General features: G+C 38.5%; 1 protein-coding gene across 3 annotated transcripts in view; it reads left to right on the top strand.

Annotated features, from left to right (window-relative positions):
- CHL1 (cell adhesion molecule L1 like) overlaps positions 1-27,731 on the top strand; it is a 74,571-nt gene that overhangs the window by 45,484 nt on the left and 1,356 nt on the right. For 2 of the 3 annotated variants that reach the window (XM_065408167.1, XM_065408166.1), the window contains 9 exons: positions 608-678; positions 5,152-5,374; positions 8,811-8,926; positions 9,087-9,291; positions 9,665-9,787; positions 11,228-11,407; positions 21,083-21,244; positions 21,945-22,076; positions 24,497-24,569. In XM_065408167.1, the coding sequence (XP_065264239.1) occupies positions 608-678; positions 5,152-5,374; positions 8,811-8,926; positions 9,087-9,291; positions 9,665-9,787; positions 11,228-11,407; positions 21,083-21,244; positions 21,945-22,076; positions 24,497-24,569 (1,285 nt within the window). The remainder of the gene's footprint in view (positions 1-607; positions 679-5,151; positions 5,375-8,810; positions 8,927-9,086; positions 9,292-9,664; positions 9,788-11,227; positions 11,408-21,082; positions 21,245-21,944; positions 22,077-24,496; positions 24,570-27,731) is intronic. The other variant, XM_065408168.1, reaches the window with a different exon arrangement.

The raw sequence follows: 27,731 nt of genomic DNA, 5'->3' as shown, positions 1-27,731 counted from the left end.
TTGTCACAAATCTCCATTCACAACACATTTCTCATTGTAACACAAAATGACTGGTTCCTGAAAGTACTTGCAGAGGCCAGCTGTTCAGCATTGCATAGTAATTTGCATTGCCCCAGCAAATTTTTTTTATTTTTGCTTTAGGTTTTGTTTTTGTTTTTTTTACGTATATCGTCTCAGCTTCTTCCACAGCTTTTCAGCTCTGTGTCACACACTAATGATACACCTTCTGTTTTTCCATTCCCAACAGGGGGAATGTCTCTTCAGAATAATCCCCCTACATCTGGTACTCTGAAATCCAAAAAGTCAGTGTAGAGATATCGACTAAAACTAACCAAGAAAGCTGCTCAAGATCAAACCATATAAACTACATATTTGTTCACTAACCCTCTGTTGTGTCAAGTCATTATGTTTAATCATGGGTTCTTTATGTACATGTTGGTTAGTAGCAACAAAGCCAAATCATTTCAAGTAAGGAAATTAGCCTGGCACTTTTCACATCTACCTGGTTGTTTTGTGAAGATGTAGGGCATAGGGCGGGAGGGGGAAAAAGACAGGATTAATAAAGGACAGATGGTGTAAACTAATTTTATTCATTCTACTGTTATAGCTCCAGACAAGAACCCAGAAAACATCCGAGTCGAAGCTTCTGAACCAAATGAAATGGTTATGAAATGGGAGGTAATTTAAAAGTTCCTATCCGTGATACTATATGTGAAATGATTTCTCCTTTCAAGCTGAAGATCCTGTAGCATTACTGAAGTTATCAGATCATGTTAAGAGAGTACCCACATTTTCAATATGGGTTTCATGGGTTTCTTCCTGCTATCTGTCTTCTAGTAGTCATTAGTAACTCCTTGGATGAAATCCGAGGACCACTGAAGTCAAAGGCAAAGCTCCTATTCACTTCAATGGGTCAAGGATTTCTTTCCTTCCTCTACTGTTCAAAAATACATTTTTGACATCTATGTGACAAATGCTATGGAAAAATGTAAGAAGGCCTGTAATACACTAGTGTGTAGTGGGGAGAAGAAATCCCATATATAGTACATATAGCAAGAGCTGGAGAAGGTCATTAGTGCAAGTGTCAAAGGAATCTGTAGAAGTATTGAGGACAGAATTACAGCCTTCAGATTTCCAGACTGTTTGTCTGTAATTTATGTGCCATCTGTTCAGAGGGATATATTTTCTCTTTAATTCCAAACAAGTTTTAATAATTGTAGAAGGAATGTATTTTGTGTAACATTTTGCATTGGATTTGGAAAGATTATTTTCCACCCTGGTTCTAGCAGAAATGAACCATGCAAATTTCCACAACCTGAATTTTCATTTTAGGTTGGGTGTAGAGTGACCAGACCGCTCGATTTTATAGGGACTGTCCCGATTTGTGGGTCTTTTTCTTATATAGGCTCCTATTACCCCTCACCCCCGTCCTGATTTTTCACATTTGCTGTCTGGTCAGCCTAGTTGGGTGTAGCCCAGAAGTGAATGTGACCCTCTAAGTCTATTGACTATTACTTTATTGTGAAACTTCATTCTACAAAATATTCCATAGTCAGTGAGAACAATTCTATGTTTATAAGCAGTTGCATAGAGGCGCAGACAGCATATGTTGTTGTTAATTATTTGTACTGCTAGCTAGACATAATCTCTGCCCAAAAATTTTACAATCTACAATTCAGTTGTAGCACAACAATTAAAGGTGAGAATGGAGTGGGATTGGATAGGTTTAGATAAATAAGAACAGACAGGGATTCTGGGTTCATTTAGACTATTTTTGGAAACAAATATTTTTATTTAGTTTGCTTCTTGTAAGCTTTGCAGCAGATCTTCTATGCCTGATACATACCGAATGCTTTATTTCCAGCAGACAAGGACCAGATATATACACACACTGATTCTGCAAAATGATGTTAATCTGCCTAGTTTGGATTAACAGATCAGATGAGCATTAGCAATAGGATTTTCAGCCAAGGCTTTGCAGCATTAAGCAAGATCAAAATAATAGTCGAGTGGGGCTGACATTTAACCCTAAACTGGAATTTATTTTCCAGCAGTAAATTTTATTTTCTTATTTTCTTTTTCGTGCGTTAGTAAATGATCAATTTTCAAAGTACCGTTCAGGTTTTAGTCAAGGGGATTTACAAAATTAAATCCCTGTGGAATGCTTTGGCAATGCAATGAAGAAGTCAGAATGTAAATATTGATGATCATTTTAAACAGTCATGTGCTCCTAAATATTATGCAAAATTGTTAATAAATGACAATTCAATTAATTACATTATTAATGTAATTAATTAAAAATTAATTCAAATTAAGTCAATTTAAAATGTGATCCAGCAAATACTTTAAATATAGAACAGGAGTACTTGTGGCACCTTAGAGACTAACAAATTTATTAGAGCATAAGCTTTCGTGGGCTACAGCCCACTTCTTCGGATGCATTAGAGCTTATGCTCTAATAAATTTGTTAGTCTCTAAGGTGCCACAAGTACTCCTGTTCTTTTTGCGGATACAGACTAACACGGCTGCTACTCTGAAACCTTTAAATATAGAGTTCATGTGATTTGTTGGATTGGAGCTATAGTGTTTATTTTAATGCGTCTTATATATGGAAAAAATGTTGATTGAATTATTAACATTTTTGTGGCTTATATACATTACAATTAAATTCTAAAAGTAGTTTGACTTATAAAAACACATTGTTCAAGTCTAGATCTGAGCAAAATTTTTTGCACAAAACTTTTTGTGTCAAAAAATACAAATTTGGCGACACTGAAACATTTAATGAATTTCTGTTAATTTTGCCAAATTGTTTTGGTCGTAAAAAATTCTGAAAAAAAAGTAAATGTTTTGAGTTTTTCTAAAGGAAACATTTTGATTTTTTAGGTAAAAATGAATGTTCCTTTCAAAAACATTTTAAAATGGTCAAAACTGAAATATTTGATTTTAATGAAATATTTTTTGTTCAACCTGTTTTGTTCAATCTGGTTCCACCACAAACATTGTTTTAAAAAGTTTTTTGGAAATGCCAGTGAACCTACACTCCCCCACAACAACTGAAGTAAATGGCAGCCTTTCCATTGACTTCAAAGGCTGCTAGATCAGACCCTATAAGGCCTGGCGACTGAACTAGCCTATCAATAAGGGTGAACACCTCAGCTTTTTGATGAAAAATGGCTTGTTTTTTGTAAATGAAAATGTTCTGTGAAACTTTTCATCTCTTCCTAAATTTTCTGATTTCTAAACTAAAAAAACAACAACTGAAAAAAATGCTTTAAAAATTGAAAAGATTTTATGCAAAGCCAACCATTTCTTTCTAAAATGTCTACAGAAAAGCCATACCATTTTCCAACCAGCCCCAGCTGACATCATTTTATGGATTCATTCTTTCCTTATATCACAAAGAGGTTCCTCAACAAAGCAGTAAAAAAAAAAATAAAAATAAAAAATTGAAGCACAGCTATTACCCGTTAAGTGTCCAGATCTAGTTGAGTGGAGAGTGTGTGTGTGTGTGTGTGTGTGTGTGTGTGTGGTGGTGGGGGGGGGGAGGAGTGGTTGGTGCATATTTAAAATCTTATAAGATAATCTCAATTTATTCATAAATGATCTGGAGAAAGGGGTAAAAAGTGAGGTGGCAAAGATTGCAGAGGATACTAAACTGCTCAAGATAGTTAAGACCAAAGCAGACTGTGAAGAACTTCAAAAAGATCTCACAAAACTAAGTGATTGGGCAACAAAATGGCAAATGAAATTTAATGTGGATAAATGTAAAGTAATGCACATTGGGAAAAATAACCCCAGCTATACATACAATATGATGGGGGCTAATTTAGCTACAACTAATCAGGAAAAAGATCTTGGAGTCATCGTGGATAGTTCTCTGAAGACGTCCATGCAGTGTGCAGTGGCAGTCAAAAAAGCAAACCGGATGTTAGGAATCATTAACAAGGGGATAGAGAATAAGACGGAGAATAACTTATTGCCCTTATATAAATCCATGGTATGCTCACATCTTGAATACTGCGTACAGATGTGGTGTCCTCATTTCAAAAAAGATATACTGGCATTAGAAAAGGTTCAGAGAAGGGCAACTAAAATGATTAGGGGTTAAGATTAAAGAGGCTAGGACTTTTCAACTTGGAAAAGCAGAGATTAAGGGGGGATATGATAGAGGTATATAAAATCAGGAGTGGTGTGGAGAAAGTGAATAAGGAAAAGTTAAGTATCAGAGGGGTAGCTGTGTTAGTCTGGATCTGTAAAAAGCAACAGAGAGTCCTGTGGCACCTTTAAGACTAACAAATGTATTGGAGCATAAGCTTTCGTGGGTGAATACCCACTTGCGTCTGACGAAGTGGGTATTCACCCACAAAGGAAAAGTTATTTACTTGTTCCCATAATATAAGAACTAGGGGCCACCACATGAAATTAATGGGCAGCAGGTTTAAAACAAATAAAAGGAAGTTCTTCACACAGCGCACAGTCAACTTGTGGAACTCCTTGCCTGAGGAGGTTGTGAAGGCTAGGACTAAATCTCCATGAATTTATCCAGTTCTCTAAGTCCATTAATGGCTATTAGCCAGGATGGGTAAGGAATGTTGTCCCTAGCCTCTGTTTGTCAGAGGGTGGTGATGGACGGCAGGAGAGAGATCACTTTATCATTACCTGTTAGGTTCACTCCCTCTGGAGCACCTGGCATTGGCCACTGTTGGTAGACAGGATACTGGGCTGGATGGACCTTTGGTCTGACCCAGTACGGACGTTCTTATGTTCTAATCTAAATTTTAATGACCCTACTTGCTGTGCCACATAAAAATTCGAGATAAGTTGTGTTTTACTTGTAATGAAGATTACATATATTTATATTACCATAAAACTAAGAAAACTTGCAGCAAAACCTGTTAGTGCATTCTATATGTAGAAAGATATACTTTAGTAATTAACCTGTTTTAAATCCAGCTGTTATTCTCCCATGCTGTTCTAAAAATTATAACACTTTTCCTACAGCCATCTTATAAACAACATGATGGGGAAGATTATTTTTTTCTCGCAAAATATTGTAGTGTATGGCTTCAAAATTATTCTTCACTTAATCTGCCATTTTATGATTATAGCAACAAAGGCAGATCAGTATCCCTTTAACTTCTTTTGTAGCCATTGAAACCCATGGAGCAAAATGGACCAGGACTGGAGTACAAAGTCAGCTGGCGACAGCAGGGAGTAGAGACAGACTGGAACGAGGAAACTGTGAAAAAACATTCCTTGACATTGAGAAATACTCCTACCTTTGTGCCTTATGATATCAAAGTCCAAGCTGTAAACAATTTTGGATCTGGTCCTGAACCAAATGTTACCACTGGACATTCAGGAGAGGACAGTAAGTAACTGAAACATTTTTGTAAAAATATATGGTGTAGATGATCCTTACATTGCAATATAAATCGATAACAAGTATTATTAGACCTGCTCACAATTAAAAATGCTTAAATGTCACTCACTAGTGATCAGCATGTTGGAATACTAAAAGAAACAGAAGTATTATGTGCCAGTTTCCTTACTATGAATTTTAGCTATCAAGGGCTTCATTTTCAAAAAGGTCAGTTATGCTTGCATATACAAAACTGAGTGTACAATTGCTTGCCTAAATTGGCACCTAGTCATGGCTCCAATCCAACAAAACATGTTTAATGTTAAGCACTTTAACCCATTCACCTCAAACTACAGGGAGTAAAATACTCTACAGGTAGATGCACATATTCAGTTTGTGGGCATTTTAGGATTAAAATAGACCATTCAGCTTCTGCATGCCAAAAAGAATGCGGGAAGTTGCAAAAAGAAGTGGCGTATGCCCCTTCAGTGCACCCCTGGGGTGTAGGGTATCCAAAGGCGGCAAGAAAGAGGATGACTATGGCTCCTTGACACAGTTTACAGAATGGGCCAGCCACACTGAGGAAAGCAGGTGACACTATCTTTAAGGATCCCCCCCTAAACATTGAGGAATGTGTCAACACTAGAGTTGCAGTGTTTCCAAGTAGTATCACAGCCCTGCATGTGCAGTCGACACCTCAGTATATTTTACATTCCATATGTTGAGTACATTTTTGTCCGACACCAACACACCTATCCTTTCTGCATCATGCAAGAAACAGAGTACTTTCTCATGAAATGACCTTCACAATCATCCCTTTCAAACTGGATCTATTTGTCCTGCTTCTAATATGTACAGTTTGCAGTCACACCAATATTCTACTCAGTATTATTGCTTTTTATAGAAACTACTCTTACAATTGCGAGACACAGAGTCCCTGATTTTTTAAAAGGGTCCCAAACAGGTCTTTAATTTTGCAAGTGCAACTTTGATCTTTCAAATAACTGAGGATCCGGTTTTGTTCCTGTCATAATTGGAGGCCAGCTCTCAAAGTGAGGTCCATCATTGACAACAAGGTTCTTTCCAATGTCTGTACTGTGTCTTTCTTCTTAAATGACTGCCTTGATACAAGCAATCAGCATTTGTGCCACAAACATCTGTTCATAGATTTAAAGCCCCTAAGGGACTGTTATGATGTTTGCCCCAGTTTCCCAGATAAGCATATTTGATACTTTTTTTTGTAATATCAGCATCAGCCTGTGATACCAACAATCTACCTGTACCTGCCAATCCCTCACACCACAGTGCTCTTTAGTAATCATGTTCCTCCAGTGAACACTAATGCAAAAATGACAGCACTAGTGCTGGGTCAAAGCTGGTGGAGTTAATACAAACATGCTTCTGGCTACTGTAAGATTGTGGAAGTCCCTGCTACAATATCTAGACTATTGGACAATAGTCCTTCTAATTCCCCCTGACACTATATCATATTTTTTCTCCCCTCTGTTGTTTATAGAATCAATGTATAAAAGACATTGGGAGGATTTATATTCCCCAGCTGCAATGATGAAAAGCCAAGATTTCCTTCAGCAGGCAACCCAGTTAAGCAAGAGCAGCAAAAAATCTTTTTAGGATTTAGGGATTTAAATCTATGAGGGAGTAAACACCAGTGTAGCCAGCTAGCACAGGGAGCCAAGATTCCCTGATACAAATGACAAATGCCCAATGCATTAGTCATTAGCAGCAGGGGCTGAGGACTACTGGCAAGCAAGGGTCAGAAGTGTCTACAAATGTACATGTTTCAGATTTTGCAGCTTAATCTTATTATGTAAAGTCATGCAGTTTTCATCCCATGTCTGAAACCTTCAAGTTGTTTTCCTAACAGCAAAATGGATGGACAGCTTGAATGGCCTACAAAAAAGCCTGCAAGAGATTAGCCAACTGAGACAACTGTTTACTTTATTACTTATTCAAATGGACAAACAACCAAAATCCTTCTTTAATCCATCATGCTGTGCACTACCCACTGCTGAACTGAATTATTTTGTAGATGTGACTCCAGGGCTGTTCCTCCAGCCTCTCTACTCTGACCCTCTTGACATGAATTTAGTCTGTGCCCCAAATAGGTGCTATAAAAGCCATCATTATCATCATCAAAACATTTTAAAAAAAAAAGGCTCAAAAAGGAAACTCTTATGAACATTATACAAAGAAACTAACCCTCAATTAGGTTTTGTTTACGGATTCCGCTGAATGACCTGTTCTAAGTAGATGAGTTATTAATGTTTGGAAAGTAGCTCTTTTACATGGCCAGTGATTTTTGTCATATTTCATTTTTCTGATAGTTTGTTAATTTAAAGCCTGACCCTGTAAACACTTACTACTGGGAGTCTCAATGAGACTGTTTATGGCAGTAAACAATAATCATCCCCTACTCCCTGGTAGTGAGTGCGGGGTTGGGACATGTGGTTTTTCACGGTCACAATATTAACACCGAACATCATATCACCTGGTAGATAGTGAAAGTAAGTAAAAAGGGAGATTTCTCTGTGTGTGTTCAGTTTAACTTGCAATGTGCTTTCTATGGACCTGATCCTGTATCCACTGATGTGGCATTGACTCTGGGTCTAGTTATTTCAGATGCTGGAGTAGATTTCTTGATGTTCTGTGGTGATTAAAACCCTGCTCTTTAACCAGTTGATTTAATTGTAAAAGAAAATTGCTTAAAGAAAGAACTCTAACTCCTCATTAAAAAAAACACAATCTTAATCACAATATTTTTTTTATCCTCACTGATACAGAGGTGATGGGCCCCCATTTGGAACTGAACTGGGGAAATCTCCAGACTTCAAAGCATGAGTCTCTATAACTTGAACCAGGCTGGGTAGCTGGGGGACACTATGATCTTGTCTACGCTTGCCTACCTTTGGTGTGGCGTGTAGGATATGTGTAACTACACAGCACAGTGAAAGGAAGGCTACATCCACACTGCCTGCAGTGTGTAGCTACAAGTGACAATAAAAGACACCGACATGGGGGAGGCAATGTGGAAAGACTCCGGAGAGCTGCCAAAGAGTTTTCACTCTGCCAGAGACTTTCACTGTGGCAGGGAAAGATTTCAGCACTCCCTGCAGCTGGAGCCTCTCTCTGTGGTGGGGAAAGGCTCTGACAACAGGGAGGCCGTGGGACGCGACACTGCTAAAAATAGCAATGTAGACATCAGAGGCACTGCTTTGGCATGTAGAGACCCGTATAGGGCACACCCTCCAGATTTCAGGCATGTAGGGCTCTTTACCGTACTCACCATCTGTGCTGCTATTTGTACCCATGCTAGCTGGGCATGCAGTGTCTGTACTCTATCTATATGTCACTACAAGTGTAGAGCTACTCTTTGAAAATAAATCCTAGGGAGTATCCTTAGTATGTAACACCTACGTATTTACAGTTCCAGATGCTGCTCCTTCAAGTGTAATGGTGGAAGTGATGAATAGTACACTAGTTAAAGCGATCTGGTCCGGCATTCCAAGAGACCGTGTTCGTGGACACTTAAAAGGATATAAGGTTTTCATAATTTATTCTTTAAATAATCCGATGTCTTTTCATGCTGTGTTAGTAGAATCCTGTCTAAGTTTAAAGTAATTGCTGTGAGGTTGGGGGAAATCAATGCAGTGTTCATCCCCATAGAACTTAATCTGTTACAGAATTGCCCTTCTCAATACAGGTCATTTGGTGGAAAACAAGGAGTTTGCTGGACGGAAAACAACATCGCCCAGACAAACACTTCCTAACATTTACAGGAGACAGAAACTATGGCATGATTCCTGGTCTAGAGCCATTTAGTGAATTTCACTTAACCGTTTTGGCTTTCAATGCAAAAGGAGCTGGACCTGAAAGCTCTCCAACCATATTCCAAACTCCAGAAGGAGGTAAGAAAAATTAAAATATGGGGATGGAAGAAATTAAACAAACATCTTCCTTGAAACCAGACCAATTAATTCTATTAAGAACTCTGTGTGACTCTAAATTATTATGCTGGAATAAAAAAAAAGGGTTTAATACAATTATCCAATAGAAGGGTCCAAGTCTATTCAGTAAATGGGAGTTAACAAGGCTGAGGACTCTCAAAAGGTGTTTAGCAGGCATCTTGCTGAATCAGATCCTAAGCATCTAACATATGTTGACTGAGAATTGTACATATTGGATGAAGTTATATGCCATACTAACAGGAATGTATGTAGACTGAGCAGCTAAAATATGATCTACATTCAGTGAAACTAAGCTAATTCCTATGTTTTCCAGTCCCTGAACAGCCACATTTTCTAAGAATACTAAACTTTGATAAGGACTCTGTCACTTTGTCATGGGGTCTTCCCAGAAAACCAAATGGCTTCCTTACTGGCTACATTTTGCAATATCAGATAAGTAAGTACATGTTCTACTTTGATGTAGACTTTTAGCAAATAGATCGTATTTAAATCAAACATTATTTTAATATAAAGTTATTTAAAATAGACTAACTTAAAACTAATCCTTTTAAATTTTAAGTAACAATTTGTTCAGCACAGAAAAAATGTTCCAAAATTACAGATGTTAGTTTAGCCTGCTGGGGGCAGGCCAATTCCATTTTCCAGGGGAAAAGGATTTCAGCATATTCTTTTTCCGTCTAGATAAGCTCAAAGTGCAATCATGATACATTCAAAGACTCTCAGACTAATCAAATCATGTAATAAATGTTTTCAAATTCACAGACAGTTAACCCAATAGTTAAATAGTGCAGAGAAAATTTATAGCTGTTTTTAGAAATGCACCTGACTTTTCAAAGAAGAAATAATTTGTGATGATAATGCATGAGTCATGTGCATAGGCTTAGAATCTTTAAACACACATAGTTGGTACAGCTGGGCAAATAATGCAAACTTTTTTTTTTTGGTGAATATTTATTCAGAATTTTTAATGATTTCAATTCAGCAAATGCTCTCCTCCTGTTTGTAAAAAAAAACCCCTACATTTAGAATCAGGGTAATTACTGCTGAGTCATGTGAGCAAGTGGGTCCAATGATGTGTAAGCAGGATATCAAGGAAATAGAAATGTTTCTTTGGGGCCGGAAGGAGCTAGAACAGATATGGTTCTGGAGCAGCCAAGCTCAGGGAGGAAAGTTTATGTAGAATTATTGTTTATGAGTTACCAGTACAGCCAAACACTGGGGGTAAGTTTGGATATTAATTCAATGTACTCTGTTGAGGATGGAGTGGGCATACAACACATGTCGCCAAAGAAATTGTTTGCTGTGAACTTTTTGCTCAGCACTGATCTTTACTAAGGCAACTGCACTCTTACTTTTGTAGTACTTTTATAGGGGTTGGATGCTCTCCATTTTTGGAGAGGGCCAACTATCGGTGTTCAAGAGGCCATTCCTTATATAGCAGCCAGCTACTATATTTCCTGCAAGCACCCCATAAACTTGCATCATGGCTGCAGGCCTACCAAAGTTTAAGGACCTAGGTAGATGTTTGGGAGTAAAATGAAAATCCAAGAACAGTCTCAATTAATGTGCATTTAGGATTCTAGACAAACATTTTGCATAGCTCTAAAAGTCAGGCCTTTTTAGTAACTAAACCTCTAGAATCATAGAGCCTTTTCAACTATCATAATACCCAATCGTGTAGTTGATTGATTTAGACATGGTAAATCCCATTTGAAGACTCACAAATGTATCAGGGTAGTAAGATATACATTTATTTAAAGTGCCCTCCTTCCTACTTACTGTAAACTGCATCTTTTCCATCAGCTTTCTTGACACATGCGCATTTTGGTAACATTTAGCTGCCATGCCTGACTGAACTCTATTGTTTCTCTTTCAGTAAATGAGACAGATGAGATTGGAGCACTGAATGACGTCAATATTACAAACCCTTCAACTTTCAGCTGGAGGTTTTCAAATCTGAGCTCCAGCACCAAGTATAAATTCTATGTGAAGGCCTGTACTATAAAAGGCTGTGGGAAACCAATCACAGAAGAAGGACTAACAATAACAGAAGGGAGTAAGTTAATGGGGGTATAATTTAATGATGAGAAGTTTTAATGATAATGGAAAATCCATTGAGAATATTCCAGCTTTGACATTTTCCTCTCTAATTAGAGGAAATTGTTTGCTTTTAAATTTGCTTTGCCTTCGCACAATCAATGAACTTTTAAATGTAGGAATCCAGGTACTCCAAAAACACAAAAAAGGTTTAGCTATTCCATGTCACTATGCAGCAGCTTCAACCAACCAATCAGCTCAGCTGATTTTTATCAAAACTAGCAGCTTGCATTTAGTAACCACTAACAGGAAGTTGGAGAACAATAAAAAAAACATTTTCAATAATATTGTACGGCCATATTCTGCCCTTAAATGGACATTTTGGATTCCGAGAAATATTAAAAGCCATGTATTGTCATTTGAGGGCAGAACTTGGGATCCCACAAATCAAGATTAACATAAGGCTAACAGTAGTGCACTTGCTCCATACATAGCATTATTTCCCCATAAACTAACACAGTGAAATACATTTGTAGGCTACTTGCTGTCCTCCTAAAACCCTAACGTTCAATGATTTACAAGAAAATTAGAAGAACAAGCCAGTCTGTCTCATTCAACTGAAATAAAACACTGTGCTCTGCAACTCTGAAAGTTCTACTGTACCAATGAACAAGTTCCTAGATATTAATCAACAATGATTGCTTTTGACATACCACAGCAAAGGACAAAGAATGTGATAAGCAGAAATGGCCTGGCTTCATGATTTTTAACACTGATGACATATTGTAACCATGTAACGTAATATCTTAGCTGACTTTCACCCTGCATAGTCTCTTCAGGTGCTGAAGCCAAAGTCCAGTTCCTGGCAAAAAATGATTCTTAATCCAGTAGCAAGTAGTTAACGTAGCAAGCCTGATTTCAGGATCCAGTCACTAAGTAGCGGTTAAGGCCCCATCTGAGAAACAGACACCCCATCTCCTTTTGTCTTCTTCCACATGATTTAATCCTTAATATCCTTAATGAATGTTTGTGCATAAACACTGGTTGTGCATGTGATGCCTCTCAGTATCCTTCCGAATCCATGCATGGATCTAAAGACAAATTTCCCACTTTTGCATCCCATACAGAATGTCAAATATTGCCTACCCAATGATGAAATCAGCAGCTCACTTAATTACATCTCTCTCTCTCTCTCTCTCTCTCTCACACACACACACACACACACACACACACACACACACACACACACACACACACACACACACTCGTGCTCTCCTTGGACTTCAGAAAATCTCCAGTCATACTTGCAGTCTGTGAGAAATTATTTCCATGAATCAACCTACCCAGACCAGAGTACCGCATCCAAATCTGGGTCCAGGATTCCATCTCTAACTAATTCCACACATAAACATATTCCCTTGCTCATTAAATCATTCAGGAAAGTTCTTAAGATACCGGCAGATACCAAGGTGCAAAATATTCTATTATTCTCCCTTTGTAGTTCATGTGGACTCCCATCATCAAAACTGCTTGAATGATAATGCTGCCCTCCTAGACCCAATACCTGATAGGTAAGGTTTTCTATCACAGACCAGTTCTTATTTCATTTAAGTGAGCAGACTCACTGTAGGCTGGGTTATTCTGCCACATTCTTCCCCTCAGGTAACTGGCTGTGGTTGCATTACTATACTGATCAGAAGGCTGAACTGATGCCTTTTCACTGACCTAAGTCAAGCCCACCCATACACTGCATACGTCCTCCAAAACCACTGTGCAGCTGTTTCAGGGCCATGCAGAATCTGGCGCTATATTAATAAAGGGCCTCTATTTCCAGCATCCTTTTTGTTCCCCCTGTTTATTATACTATTAAGGGAAGTGTGAATTTTTTGCTGGTAGATGAGATTAATGGCTAAATTGAAAAAGATAACTTTAGAAATCAGATTAAAATGGGTTAGAGTTTTGTTTTTGACAACAAAATTTATATATCTATATCTATAGATATAGATATAGATATAATTAATTTTATTTTATTTTATTTTATTTTATTTTAATTTGAGCCCAGAAAAATACAGTGCTTCTTCATTAGCCATTTATTCTTGTATTCTTTGCTGAGATCAGGAGTCCTCTATTTGGTCATTTAGGATGTTGTTATTAATTTTCACAACCCTGTGTAACATGCTAGGTTTTAAAAGGATCTTTGTTGGTAACGCTGTCAGTAACATATGGCTAGGAAACATGATAAATAGAAATTTTGACATTTAATTTTCCCCTTGTTTTCTTTCTTTTCTTTCAAAAGATTTTGTTGGCAATGGCAGCAAGGGATTCTACTAAAAGTCAGAGCAGCAGATTGCACATCAAATAGAATAGCATAACCTCTGTACATTCTAAGGGTTCTATTCTGCTGTTACTTTTGTGCCCTATTCCACAATTTTTTCAAGTAATTTAAATGAGAACCACGTGACAGTTCCAATGTCCATCCTTAGATACAGCTCTGCAGCTTACACTGAAATCCCAGAGGAGTTTTATGTAATTATCTGAAGGCTAAATTGGTCCAGACTCATTTAAAGTATGCAAAATCTATGTTGTTTGGCTGAGGAAATCACACACATTTCCGTGACTCTCTCATTTTTTGAGGTTAGGAATAGAGGGCACGCAAAATACAAAGAGGGTGATAAAATGTGTAACTATCTCAGTTAAACAAGTTACACAGTCTCTCAAAAAATGGAGTGTTTTCAAAAGTCAAGGCATATCAGTTAAAGTTGCCCAGATTTAAAGTGGCAGATTGAAAGTGTGGTTCTACTGTGGAATGAGACTCCATAAAGTAACATTCCATAATATTCAATGTGCTCCATTTTCAAAGAAAAAAGATGCACCTCTCTTATCTATTTTAGAGCTTCTGTAGCTCCCATGACTCTAGTATATCCAGCTGTCACAGGCTACATTGTGGGCTTTGTGAAATACACTGTCCCAGAGAAATACAGATATCTGGGTGGGTTGTGGATAGGTATTCAGTCATGTTTGGCTCCTGGCATATTTGACCTGACTTTATAATAGCTATATTAAAGTAAATACTCATTTGTTTCCCATTATATCTGAAAACCAGTGAATTTATGCATTTTAACCTCAGGGGAGTAGGTTGTGCAGGTTGTCCTATAAGGAATGTCAGGCCCCAAAGCTGCTTCATACCACAGTTCCATGGTGAACTTCTGCATCACAGCACACGGGGAAGTGGGAAATGAACAGGCTGGGCTAGGGGAAGGGAAATCTTCTGTGTTATCCCTCAATGGGCTAGAGCAGCTTTCTGCAGTCATTGCATGTCCTGGTGTGGAGAGAATTCCCCATCAGCCCAGAGCCTTGCTTGAGTCAGAAGGAGCCATTTCTCTATAGTTCCTTTAAAATGTGGTTCTCCTCTGCAATCTGTGTGCCTAGGGTCAAATCCAGTACTATTAACCAATGGTCTATAAGGAGCAGGCCCCAAATGTAATCCCCCATTCATACCCTGCCTAACATTACCCTAACACCAACAGCACTAATAACTCAATCCACTATGTAATATACCGTCAATAGAGGGGAAGATTTCTTAAATCAGCATTCTAACCGAAGTGAATATTTAGTGGCAAAATATTTAGTGGTTGCACAGGTGATTGATAAAACACTGTGCAGAACTTGTGCCTACTGAGTTGCATGGAAGAGTCATGGGGAATCACAGGGAACACTCCATTTGTACAAAAACTCAGATTAAGGCCTTTCATGACTAGAAAAAGATGACTCACAGTCGCACTCGAAATTAATCATAGAATCATAGAATATCAGGGTTGGAAAGGACCTCAGGAGGTCATCTAGTCCAACCCCCTGCTAAAAGCAGGAACAACCCCAACTAAATCATCCCAGCCATTTGTCAAGCCTGATCTGAAAAACCTCTAAGGAAGGAGATTCTACCAGCTCCCTAGGTAACCCATTCCAGTGCTTCACCACCCTCCTAGTGAAAAAGTTTTTCCTAATATCCAACCTAAACCTCCCCCACTGCAACTTGAGACCATTACTCCTCATTCTGTCATCTGGTACCACTGAGAACAGTCTAGATCAGGGGTCGGCAACGTTTGGCACGCGGCTCGCCAGAGTAAGCACCCTGGCGGGCCGGGCCAGTTTATTTACCTGCTGACGCGGCAGGTTCGGCCGATCGCGGCCCCCACTGGCCGCAGTTTGCCGTCCTGGGCCAATGGGGGCGGCGGGAAGCGGCACAGGCGAGGGATGTGCTGGCCCCATTGGCCCGGGACGGCGAACCGCGGCCAGTGGGGGCCGCGATCGGCCGCACCTGCCGCGTCAGCAGGTAAATAAACTGGCCCGGCCCGCCAGGGTGCTTACCCTGGTGAGCCGCGTGCCAAACGTTGCCGACCTCTGGTCTAGATCCATCCTCTTTGGAAACCCCTTTCAGGTAGTTGAAAGCAGCTATCGAATCCCCCCTCATTCTTGTCTTCTGCAGACTAAACCATCCCAGTTCCCTCAGCCTCTCCTCATAACTCATGTGCTCCAGACCCCTAATCATTTTTGTTGCCCTCCCCTGGACTCTTTCCAATTTTTCCACATCCTCCTTGTAGTGTGGGCCCAAAACTGGACACAGTACTCCAGATGAGGCCTCACCAATGTCAAATAGAGGGGAATGATCACATCCCTGGATCTGCTGGCAATGCCCCTACATATACAGCCCAAAATGCTGTTAGCTTTCTTGGCAACAAGGGCACACTGTTGACTCATATCCAGCTTCCCATCCACTGTAACCCCTAGGTCCTTTTCTGCAGAAATCCTTTTCCCAATCGTTTTGGGTTGCCATAGGTTCTCGAGTTTCTTTTTCAGTCACCTAGAGAAATTATTCAATCAGTCATTTTAGAGTTTGAGGGGGTTTTTTTGGGGGGGGGGGAGGGAGGTTAGATGTAAAACAGGGATCATTTTGTTTGGAGAATTTTTACTAATGGTGGAAATTACTGCCGCTCTGTAACATTTGCATTACACTGCAGAATAATTTTTTTTTTAAAGTACAGTTTCAAAGTTAAATTATATTTTCAGTTTGGTGTTAAAATGAATGATTGGAGATTAGCAAATTGTGATTTAGGATCAGCAGTTTTTTCTCTGCTGTGATAATTATGAACCTGGGTGTAGAATTTATAGATTTAACATTGTTTAGCTTTTAGCTTTTTTTTGTATTTTTAGAGAGGGTTGATTAAATATTATAGGCTTATCTCAGGCTTAACTCCATGAAAGAATGTGTGCTGTTTCTGTTTAGAAAATGATTATTACTTCTACCTTTTTATTTAGGTAGCATTTCTTAAACTGCCCCCAAAACATTGACATAAGAAAACCTGATGATCAATATTGCTATACGTGTAATTAGCCACCTGAAATGATATACAACATAACATTAATATATATTTTAAATGGAAAGAGAAACTCCTAAAAAAAAGAACTAAATCCCTCTCTGATATCCAGTCATCTGACTCAACAATCTTTGTTGCCAAATTTCATACTATCCAGAGCTACCAGTGATTTGCAGCATTGACAAGATACAGAATTATGTATGTTACAATGATTAGTGTACATACAAAAATCCAAGTGTTAATGAAAAATCCAGGCACATGAAACAGTAACTATTGCTATAATTTTCAAAGGAGCCTAAGGAAGTTACATGTTCCAATCTCATTATAATTCAATGACAATTGGGCACCTACTTCCCTTGGGCTTTATTTAAAATCCCAGCCTGAGAATACTAACCTTTATGACATCTCTCAAGATCATGATAGTAGCCTCTCATACAATAAGGTATGATCTTACTCAATTCTCATTTGCTACCCAACATTCTGAAAGACTAAAAACACAGTTTTCTTAGCCATATAGAATAACATCCTAATAGAGAGAATCATTTCTTGAACTATGACCAACTGATTTATAGGCCTTCACCACTACCCCATCATTTATACAACTCCTCAGGCAGCCTTCTGCCCTCTCAAGCCACACTGCTGATCTGCACATGGACTGGGAGCAACTCTGCAAGCCCTGGTGGTACATACGAGCTTTTCCTGAACCAGGGCAATGGTGATCACCTACTGCTATTCTAAGCATCACAAGCATTACCTAGTGAATCCTTTCTATAGTTAAATACCATCACACCTCTCCCACCTGTTACAGCCAGTAAAACTGTGGCCAGGAGCAAAAGGTAAACAGAAACAGAAATGGTGGTAAGACAAAATGAGCTAACCTCTCTTTTGTGCTTTGTCCAAAAGTCCAACAACCCAAAAGTCAAGGTGTATGGTCTGGGTGTCAAGCTAAGCAGGATGGCCTACTAATTTTCATCTAATGGATTTTAAGGATGTGAGGGTAATTGTAAATTACCAGTAAAAAAAGCTCTCTCCCAATCAGCACGAACTACCTCCTGGAATACAAAAGCCCAGAAGGTAGAGTGTAATTATGATGCATATTTATAAGCTTTTAATAGCCATTCAGTAGAGGAAAACTGATGAAAGTGTAGTTTAACTTTCCATTTATTCCAGGCAGATGTATTTAGACAGGTGCTGTTATAAATTAAAATATTACCTACAATTATAATACAACTGTAAGATTGCCAATCTTTTTTTTTAATAAGTGAGTTTCATAACAGATGTGCTAACTTTTGGAGAACTAGCACTATAGTACGTCTTTAGGGGAGGTTTATCTTTGTTTTCCCATTATTCCATAGGTTTCAATAAAAAAAAAAAAGTATGTTCCATTGTTCTCATAAATCTCTAAATCCAATAGGAATATTGTAAAATTGCAGTTCAGTGTTTAATGTTCATGTGAATCCCATGATATGGCTGATAAATAGTAGTGGGGAGATGACAAATGCTGGTGGTATATTTTTATTACTAAAGCTTATTTCCTGTATTGTAGATTAAAAACCTAACCTAACTGCTCTCAGTTTTCTGAAGCTAATTTCTGCTGCGCACTGACCTTTCAGTATATCGAGTAAACATTTCCTTACCAGTATATCTTTGTTTTCCCTGCTCAGGATTCTACACTATTTTTTCTAGTCCCTCTACCAATCCTTCCCCAGTTACCCATTATTTCTTTTCTATGGGTATTATACAGTATTTAGTTTTATAATGCAGACCAGATTTACATGGAAAGAAATCACACACATGCAATCTCCACTGGACTCCTATCTTACATTTTAGAATACAGAAAATCCTTTATACAACATTGTGGTGCCAAATATCAAAGGTCGTGCAGAACTCATGGTGTAAAACTTTGTTCCCAATCAGGCCATCCCAATAAGGCAAAACACCCAATCCCTGATCCTGCAAAGCACTTAAGCACATGCTTAACTTTAAATAAGTGAGTCATGGCATTAAAGAAATTGACTTCAACGGGACAACTCACATGTTTAAAGTTAAGGACAAGTTTAAGTGCTTTGCTGGCTTATGATCTCAGTGAGTAGAGCTACCAGATCAGACCTATGCTGCATACAAAAACTTCAGGACCAGACTCCAAAGAGAAACTGCTGAGCTCCAGTTCATTTGCAAATTTGACACCATCAGATCAGGATTAAACAAAGACTGTGAATGGCTATCCAACTACAGAAGCAGTTTCTCCTCCCTTGGTGTTCACACCTCAACTGCTAGCAGAGCACCTCACCCTCCCTGATTGAACTAACCTTGTTATCTCCATACTGATTTATACCTGCCTCTGGAGATTTCCATTACTTGCATCTGAAGAAGTGAGGTTCTTACCCACGAAAGCTTATGCTCCCAATACTTCTGTTAGTGTTAAAGGTGCCACAGGACCCTCTGTTGCTTTTTACAGATTCAGACTAACACGGCTACCCCTCTGATACTGGTAAATAAGACTACCTTGTCTGGCCGACATCTTTAAGTCTTTGATGGCATTTATTGACCAACAGGATTAAAGTTCACATAGAAGAGCTTTATTTCTTGTTACTTTATGGGTAGCTTTTTTATGAAACACATTGTTCTGACATCCTGATTTTACAAAATGTAATTAAAATTTACCTGTAATGTCTTGTTGCTTAATTTGCAGTTTGATTAAAAAATTATAGCTCAGCTTCATGTACCGTAGTTCATTTTGTAAAATGTACCACTAGATGGATTAAGTTATGCTAATACACTGTGCTTCACCATCAGCATTATTCTAATTGAACATGTTCCAGTGGTCTACTAATTTAACTACTTATTGTAATATATGTATACTTGCCTTGGAAAACGTATCATGTCCAGCACCTTTAACCATGTCTATCCACTCTTAATCTCTTTTTCTTTTCCTTCAGCTATCAAGAAGGGCTAATCGCTCAAAGCTTTTTTGTTTGCTTGCTTACCAGTTTCAGTAGTAATCAGCATTGCTTTATTTTCCGTGTTATAAGCGCAAATTGGTCGAGCAGTTTTTGAGCTATGCTGTGTGTATGAGTAACCATAAGATCCCTTTAGTTAGTTGACTTTAGAATGCTGACCAGCTAAATTAAGCAAATGAAGCAACTGAACAGAAGTAAAAAGGCATATGTTTTAATGCTTTCCTCCAAACTTTGGTGTCCAACGCTAGACCTGGGCATGGTTCTACTAAGGCCTGATTTGAAAGCCCATTGACATCAATGATTCTGAGCCTTTCTGTAGACTTTAACAGACTTTGGATCAGGCCCTAAATGTGGGTGCTGTTTTACATTCCTTGTGTAATTTTAGCAAAAGTTACTGCTTAAAATCCTGAAAGAGAGGATCAGTTATGATTCATTAGTATGACTTATACTATACTGTATCCAGGATGAGGGCAAATCCTTCTATCTTCACTGCAGTGAATAACAGTTGCTTCCTTGTGCAATAAGCATTAAATACTTTTTTTTTTTAAAGCATACACAATAAACCACTTATCCTGCAGTCCTGGATTCAGGTAAAACACCTATTCATGTCAAGGAGAGTTTTGAAAGCAAAAGGAGTGCAAGACTGACTTTGTTGGAAACCCACAGAAAAAATTGACTGCAAATACTTTTCATATAAATAAATATCAGTTAGAACATGTAAAGATTGTATATGAAAATCCATTTGAAAGAAAACTTCAGGTATACCTAAAAGAGAGCTTTGTTATAGCTTCATTACAAATGTGAAATAAACGGGGACAAGGAGATTTATTGTCTAAGGAAAATTTGAGTATAAATCCCAGTGTAATTGTTCGTATAAGAGATGTAATAATCTGTTTCAGGATAATATGGGCCTCAGTCTTGTCCCATATACTTCAATTCAATGGGAGATGGATCAAGCCACAGATTGTGTAAATAAACCCAGGCCATATTCAGTTGTGTTTTTTTTAATTAAGCATTCATTAGTTAAAGCAGATCTATAATCCTATATGTCATTCCTTCAATATTTACTTTGATCCTGCAAATTTAAAACAAACCCTTCATAAATCTCAGGATTATTTCAGTTTGACACTGATTTTATCCTGCAGAATATCAAAGAGCAAGTACAGAAAATGCTTTTCTCCTTTTTTTTTCTTGTCTACCTTAAAAAATAAGATAAACTATCCAAAAGCAAATGTTAAACATATTCATGTATGCTGTTTTACTATCACTTGTTATTTAAATAATTTGTAACTGTGCATTTCAGAATCCTGCTATTGAATTAATAGAATTAATCAATGTGACTTGACTATGTACATTTCATAGGTAAAGGGATCGGGAAGATTTCAGAAGCAGTAAATCCCACCCAAAAGTTTCACCCCATTGAGGCACTTGAGTCCGGAACTGAATATACAGTTCGTCTAGTGACTAAGAATTGGGTTGATAACAATAGCATTTTTGAAGATGTAATTGAGACGAGGGAGAGAGGTGAGATATGAAACCATTTAGGGTGATAAATCCACTGTGATAAAACAAGATTATTTTATTTTTAATTTTTCAAGAAATAATGACATTACCTATTATGTGGTGCAATGAAAGTGAAATCTTAGCCTCTTCTTGCCATGTACTTCAATAGGAGCAGGAATGAGTCCATCATTTTTCAATTCAGCCTTGTATTTTGTCTTCCCAGTAGTAAATAATGACATGTAAATAATTTCCAATACATATTATTTACAGGTTTTAGCTACCATGCCATTTTAATAGGGTAGGTGCTGTTACGTTTTACATCTTCAATGTGGCTAGCTGAGCAGTTTGCATGTATCCTAAACACTTTTAACTCTATTTCTGTCGCAAAACTGCTTGCATGAGAGGCTATCAATTTCTGTCCAACTTTCCTATTTGGCATTAATCCTCTAAATCAAATACTCCTTTGGAATTACTTATATATATTATGTTGCAGACACTTTATTTACTTAAATATGAACATTATTCCTCATACCTATTATTTATGTCCTGTATTTTTTTCTTTTTTACATTGAAAATGTTAGACTGAAATCAGTAAAGCAGTAAATAGCAATAGTTTGGTGTGATTCAGGTTTAGTTCAGAAAATATTAAATGGTGTCTTTTTTGGTTAGGATAGTCTATTTTCCTCTCATTAAATGTTTTTACTTCTCTCCTTTTACAAAGCTTATGCTGGCATTTATGAGGGAATTTCCACCCAAGGCTGGTTTATTGGACTGATGTGTGCCATCGCTTTGCTTACCTTATTGCTGCTAACGATGTGCTTTGTCAAAAGAAATAAAGGAGGAAAATACTCAGGTAAATGACTCTGTTGTCCTTTTTGAGATATTTATATAATAGCAGTCATTCTTCACACAAATAACTTCTTATTTAAGTGGAAATGCCTCAATATTTTGCCTTCGGTCCCCAACGGTTGAACTCATACCAACTGGAATACAAAATTTGTATGTGACTTTTAATAAATATAACATTGAGTGAATTTAAATAAACATTAACAAATCTTTACTCAGCTGATGAGATTCTGTGCTCCATTTGTAAGAGGTGCAGCACAGAACACTCACCCCAGAGGAGGAGACACTATAATGGCTTTAAGCCACCTTTGAACCTTCCTGATCATGGGCTTCTCCGGGACTCCTTGGTGTAATTGAGACAGCCATGGGGGCCTGTCTAAGTTACAACATCCTCCCCGTGTTACTTTGTGTGCTGCTGCACTGTTCAGAATCAACATGGGGCTGTGATACGGCCCCACTCCTAGTTCTGCTCCCAGAATGCTCCATGACTTGTGAGGGGGTCATTGGGAGGCAGATTGATGGGCGCACTCTGTACTGCCAGTGTAACACTGACAGACCCCGGATGTTGGCAGGCAGGATTGAACCTGGGACCTCTGGAGCTAAATGCATGAGCCTCTACTGCATGAGCTAAAAGCCACATGGCTCTTAGCTAAGGCTGTAGAGCAGACTCATTAATCTCTCTCTAAGTGGTCTCGGTGCCACTAGCAATCTTGTCACTGGTTAACATCTGAATAACTTTTCTCTGCTTAGAAAGATAGGGGTTTTATGCCCCAGAGCGGCCCTATGGGTTTCATTGTTTTAATTAGTGAGGGTATTTTACATGTGATTCAGGAAGCAGTTTCTAACAGAGAAGGTTTAGGCCATGATCCTGCATCACTGAAGTGAGTAGGGGCACCAATTTGATCATCATATTGATAGATGGTCACTTTTCATCCAAGGTCTGTCACATGGAAATTTTGAGATTATGCCCAAGCAGGTTCACCCATTGTCAGTAATTTGATATGAATTGTGACTCCTTAAATGTCCTCTGACTACATCTAGTCATTGCATTACATGGGTTGTTTGAGCTGCGCAATTAGAAATCTCTGTTCCATTTTTCTCCAGATTTTGTATTCCAAATTAAACAATAGGAATATTAGAAATGTGATAAGAGATATAGAAGTGAAAATTAAAGGCTGTGGGAGTTTGATAGTATTAGACTGGTGGTGGGCAACATGTGGCCCATCAGGGTAATCTGATTGCAGGCCGTGAAACATTGTGCTGACGTTGACCGTCCACAGGCACTGCCCCGTGCAGCTCCCAGTGGCCATGGTTCGCCGTTCCCTGCCATTGGGAGCTGCGGGAAGCAGCGGATTAGCCTGATGGGCCACAGGTTGCCCACCACTGTATTAGACACTACAATAATTTTCATTATACCCACAGGTTATAACGTTAAAATGCTACATATTGCCCCTTACTCAGGTGGGGTTACAATCCAGCCCTATATGTTGTTGTTTCACAATAGTAGTGGTGCTAATTTTTTTTTATTTATTTCATTGAGTACACAGGGGACCGTGCTAGGGGATCCAGTTGCAGGACTGGGGCCCTAACTTGTTCACACAGGGCCAGATTTTTATAAAGGTACTTAATCTGCCTAATTCCCATTGATTTCAGTGGGAACAGTTTGGGACCAAAATTCCTTAAAAGATCTTGTCCATATTTACTAGAGCTGCACGTGTTTATTGGACTAAAATCCTCTAATTAGCGTTTTTTTGCATGTGCAGTTACCTATTTTATATACCTAGTTATGATAATTGTGCGCCCACAATGTTTTTTTTCCAAATCTAACCACAATTAAACTAACTAGGATAAAAGTAATAGTGGCTATAATATGCCATTCTGTAATGCATGTAGATCATCAGCAGAAATCAGGAAAAAAATTCCCACCTGGTACTGCACAATTAGGTTTGTAAAAAAATTACATGGATTTTACACCTTCCTTGGAAACATCCTGAATTACCCACTGATAGAGACAGGATATTTGACTAGATGCACCTTTTAAATCTTTTTTCCAGTGTGGCAATTTGTAAATTCATATTCCAACTAAATAGTGTCATAATGAAATATACATTATGGTTCCAGATATAGCCTGAATTGCACAGGAAAGAAATGTGTTTTAGTAAAAGAAATTGTAGGAGCTGCATTTTCAAAGCAATGTACAAGGATTTAGCTGCAAACCTCTGACTAGGGTCCTTGGGAATTAGGCAGCTACCCCATTTTACACCTCTTGAAAACATACTCCTCTGTGCAATGCAAAACACTTAACTAAAGTTGTTGCCCTCCAGTTGTAGATAATGATTGACAGTTTTCCCATAGAACCTGCCAAATATAAAAATGATACATGAAACAGCATGGTGAACAGATCTATTCTTTCTTTCATTTGTACAGTGAAAGAAAAAGAGGATTTGCATCCAGATCCCGAAGCTCAATCAATTAAAGATGAGATCTTTGGGGAATATAGGTAAATATGATCTACTATATCAAATGGTTTTTTTACAATATCTTCACAAGTATTTCTTTGATGTGTTTTTATTATAATATGCAAGTAACACTATTTTTTCATTTTCAAAGCAAACCCCATGGGAGTGGATGATAATATGAATGTAAAGATATATCCAGAACACTTTAATCCACCCAAGTTATGATATAGGTAATTTTTGATGGAGTAGCCCTATTTTTCCATCTGTTTCTTATTTAGCACCTTATATATATATTGTTATATAATGTTTATATTAGGCCTAATCCAAAGTCACTGAAGTCAATGGAAAGACTCTCATTGATTCCAATGGGTTTTGATTGGGCCCTTAGTAACATGGGGGTTGTTCATTCTGCTAAAGAAGAGAGAAAAATTTAAGAGACAGAAAATGGCAAATAAATATTAGTACAGTAGTTTCTGTATAAGAAGTAAAATAGTTACACTTGGCTGCATTCAAGACTCAAAAAGCTAATTAATTACATTATATATTTACATTACATATGAAAAATACATCGTTGTATGAACCATATTGGAATACTGGTTAACTAGCTTTTAAAACACAAACGTTGCTGGCTAAATCCAGTATGTATACTAGATTATTTACAAAGGATAAGGGTTTTTTCCTGCATAATTTCATCTTTATTTAATTTTTAATGCCTTCTAATGGGACAGATATTTAGAAAGGTAAGAATGTCATGTGGTTAGTAACTTTCACCCCCAACTCCAGCTTGTATTTTCTAGAAATACAAATACTGTATTTGGGAAAATGAGCAAGACATATTTTGTATATTGATTATGAAGAGACAAATTTTGGGGCCAGTTACTAATATCCTTATTCAGTCAACATTACTAATAACTTCAATAATAGTTTGAGCTAAGTGAGAATGGCAGAATTGAACTTTTATGTTACTAGCTTAGAAGCCCAATCTTGGGCCCAACAATTTGGAAGATTTTTGTAGCATCTACATCCACTTTCCATTTTTCTCTGGTTATTTTTTTTTTCATGAAAAATGAAAACATACTTGAGACATCTTTATATCTCCTGATTCTAATGACCTTCAGTCCCCCTGAAGTCAATAGAGTGGGACTGATTAATGTAAAGTAACAGGCTAGTATCTTTTGATTAGCCCACAAAATAGCAGGTGATCCTATGGCAGTTTGAGCACCTCCTATGAGGTGCCTACCAACTTCAACTCCCACCGAAGTCAATCGCAGTCAAAAGTGCTGATCACATCTTGGAGGAGATGCTTAAGACTTCAAAGTGCTGGTCTGAGAGGGGCAAATGTGTGGTCTAATGCAGGGGTCGGCAACGTTCGGCATGCGGCTCGCCAGTTTATTTACCTGCTGACGCGGCAGGTTTGGCTGATCGCGGCCCCCACTGGCCGCGGTTCGCCGTCCCGGGCCAATGGAGGCGGTGGGAAGCCGCGGCCAGCACATCCCTCGGCTCACGCCGCTTCCCGCCGGCCCCATTGGCCCGGGATGGTGAACCGCGGCCAGTGGGGGCCGCGATCGGCTGAACCTGCCGCGTCAGCAGGTAAATAAACTGGCTCGGCCCGCTAGGGTGCTTACCCTGGCGAGCCGTGTGCCGAACGTTGCCGACCCCTGGTCTAATGCCTATCCTGAATATCTGGTCTTGGAACAGTCCAATGTGTGACAGTCTCTATATACCATTTATACGGAGCAAGAGTGAGAAGACAGCTGGGTTGTTGAGGCTGCCTGGGCTCCTAGAGCTGCAGTGTGAGGGGGTAGCCAGCAGGCAGTGCCATTGCATTCACATCTTGAGATATAGTTCGGTGAAGTTGTGCACAAGTTACTTAATTTTTATGTGCAACCATGGTAAGTTGGATTCATTTGTTGGTTCTCCTGAAATCACTTTAATAGTACCATCTAATTGGATTATCTCGGTCTTGACCATTTTGTGTTTGGATATGTACATAAGATGATTTACTTCAGGTCATCATTGGACATGAGCTTCTTTCTAGGAGACATAGATATCCTGGAGATGCACATGGACGTATTCTGCTGTCACTTTCTTCATTGTAAAGCCAGTGGAACTCCATTGATTTTAGTGGAGTTACCAGACATACATTGGCATAAATGAGAGCAGGAATATGGCCCAGTTGCCTAATGTCTTAGTGATACCAGTAACATCATGTCTTTGACTAAAAAATGCTATTGCTTCTTTGTCCGTTTCTAATAGTATAAGAATTTCTAGTAATATTATTTATATCTTGTGGCAGTTAGGAAACATCTGTGACAAACTGCCGGCTTTGTTGAGACAGGAAATGCTGGGCTTTCCAGAATATACAATAACAGGCTCATTGCAAGATCTCATGGGATTTCCCATGCCATTTCCACTGAAAAACCTTAGTCAGAAGATACACTTTCCTTTAGACTTCACTGTTTCCAACACTTTTTTTTTGTAGCAGCCTTACACAGGCCCCCATTGTAAATTGCCTCTTTTGACTGCTTCTTAGTAATTAGGTGTTGTGTCTTATTTACTATTTTTGCCATGCGTAATAAAAAAGGATGTTAATTAATATAGATTAGTATAAATTTGTTAAAAATAGCTTTGCCAAATAACACTAGGTGTCTTTTAACACTTCATTGAATCATTCCTTCATATACATATGTAAATTCAGAGTTTGAGGCTGGAGATGTAACAATGTAACCAATGGGCAACTAAGCCATGATGCTGATAGGTCCCATTAGACAAGGCTTTATGCTTTCCCATCAGGTCAATAAAACTTCTCTCTGATATACACAGGGTTGGCTCCATCACTTTATAAAGATGGAGTTAGTTGAAAAATGGAACCGACCCTTTGTGAAAAATGTTGCAAAATAATTGTCCCCTTTGTCATGGAAAAATTGGGATATCTTTCAAGCAGCTCTGCTGTAAAGGGAATGGCCCCGAGCTCTGGGCTGCTCAGGGTGTATTTGGCACAAATCCAGAGTCTGGGGCCTTTGTGGCTCCCTAATCCTTAGGTGTAGCTGAAGAGAGCACAGCCTGCCAACATAAGGGTCATTCCAGCAACTGGGGATTAGCCAATATGGTAGTAATCCAGCCACAAACCCTGCATGGGACCGCGGAAGGCTCAGTGGTGAATTAAGTGCGAAGCCAGAGCAGCCCAAAATAGATTTGGAGAC

The sequence above is a fragment of the Emys orbicularis genome, chromosome 7, assembly GCF_028017835.1.
Source record: "Emys orbicularis isolate rEmyOrb1 chromosome 7, rEmyOrb1.hap1, whole genome shotgun sequence".
Taxonomy (NCBI): domain Eukaryota; kingdom Metazoa; phylum Chordata; order Testudines; family Emydidae; genus Emys; species Emys orbicularis.
The sequence above is the reverse complement of the archived record's forward strand: the minus strand, read 5'-3'. Positions and strand labels throughout refer to the sequence as shown.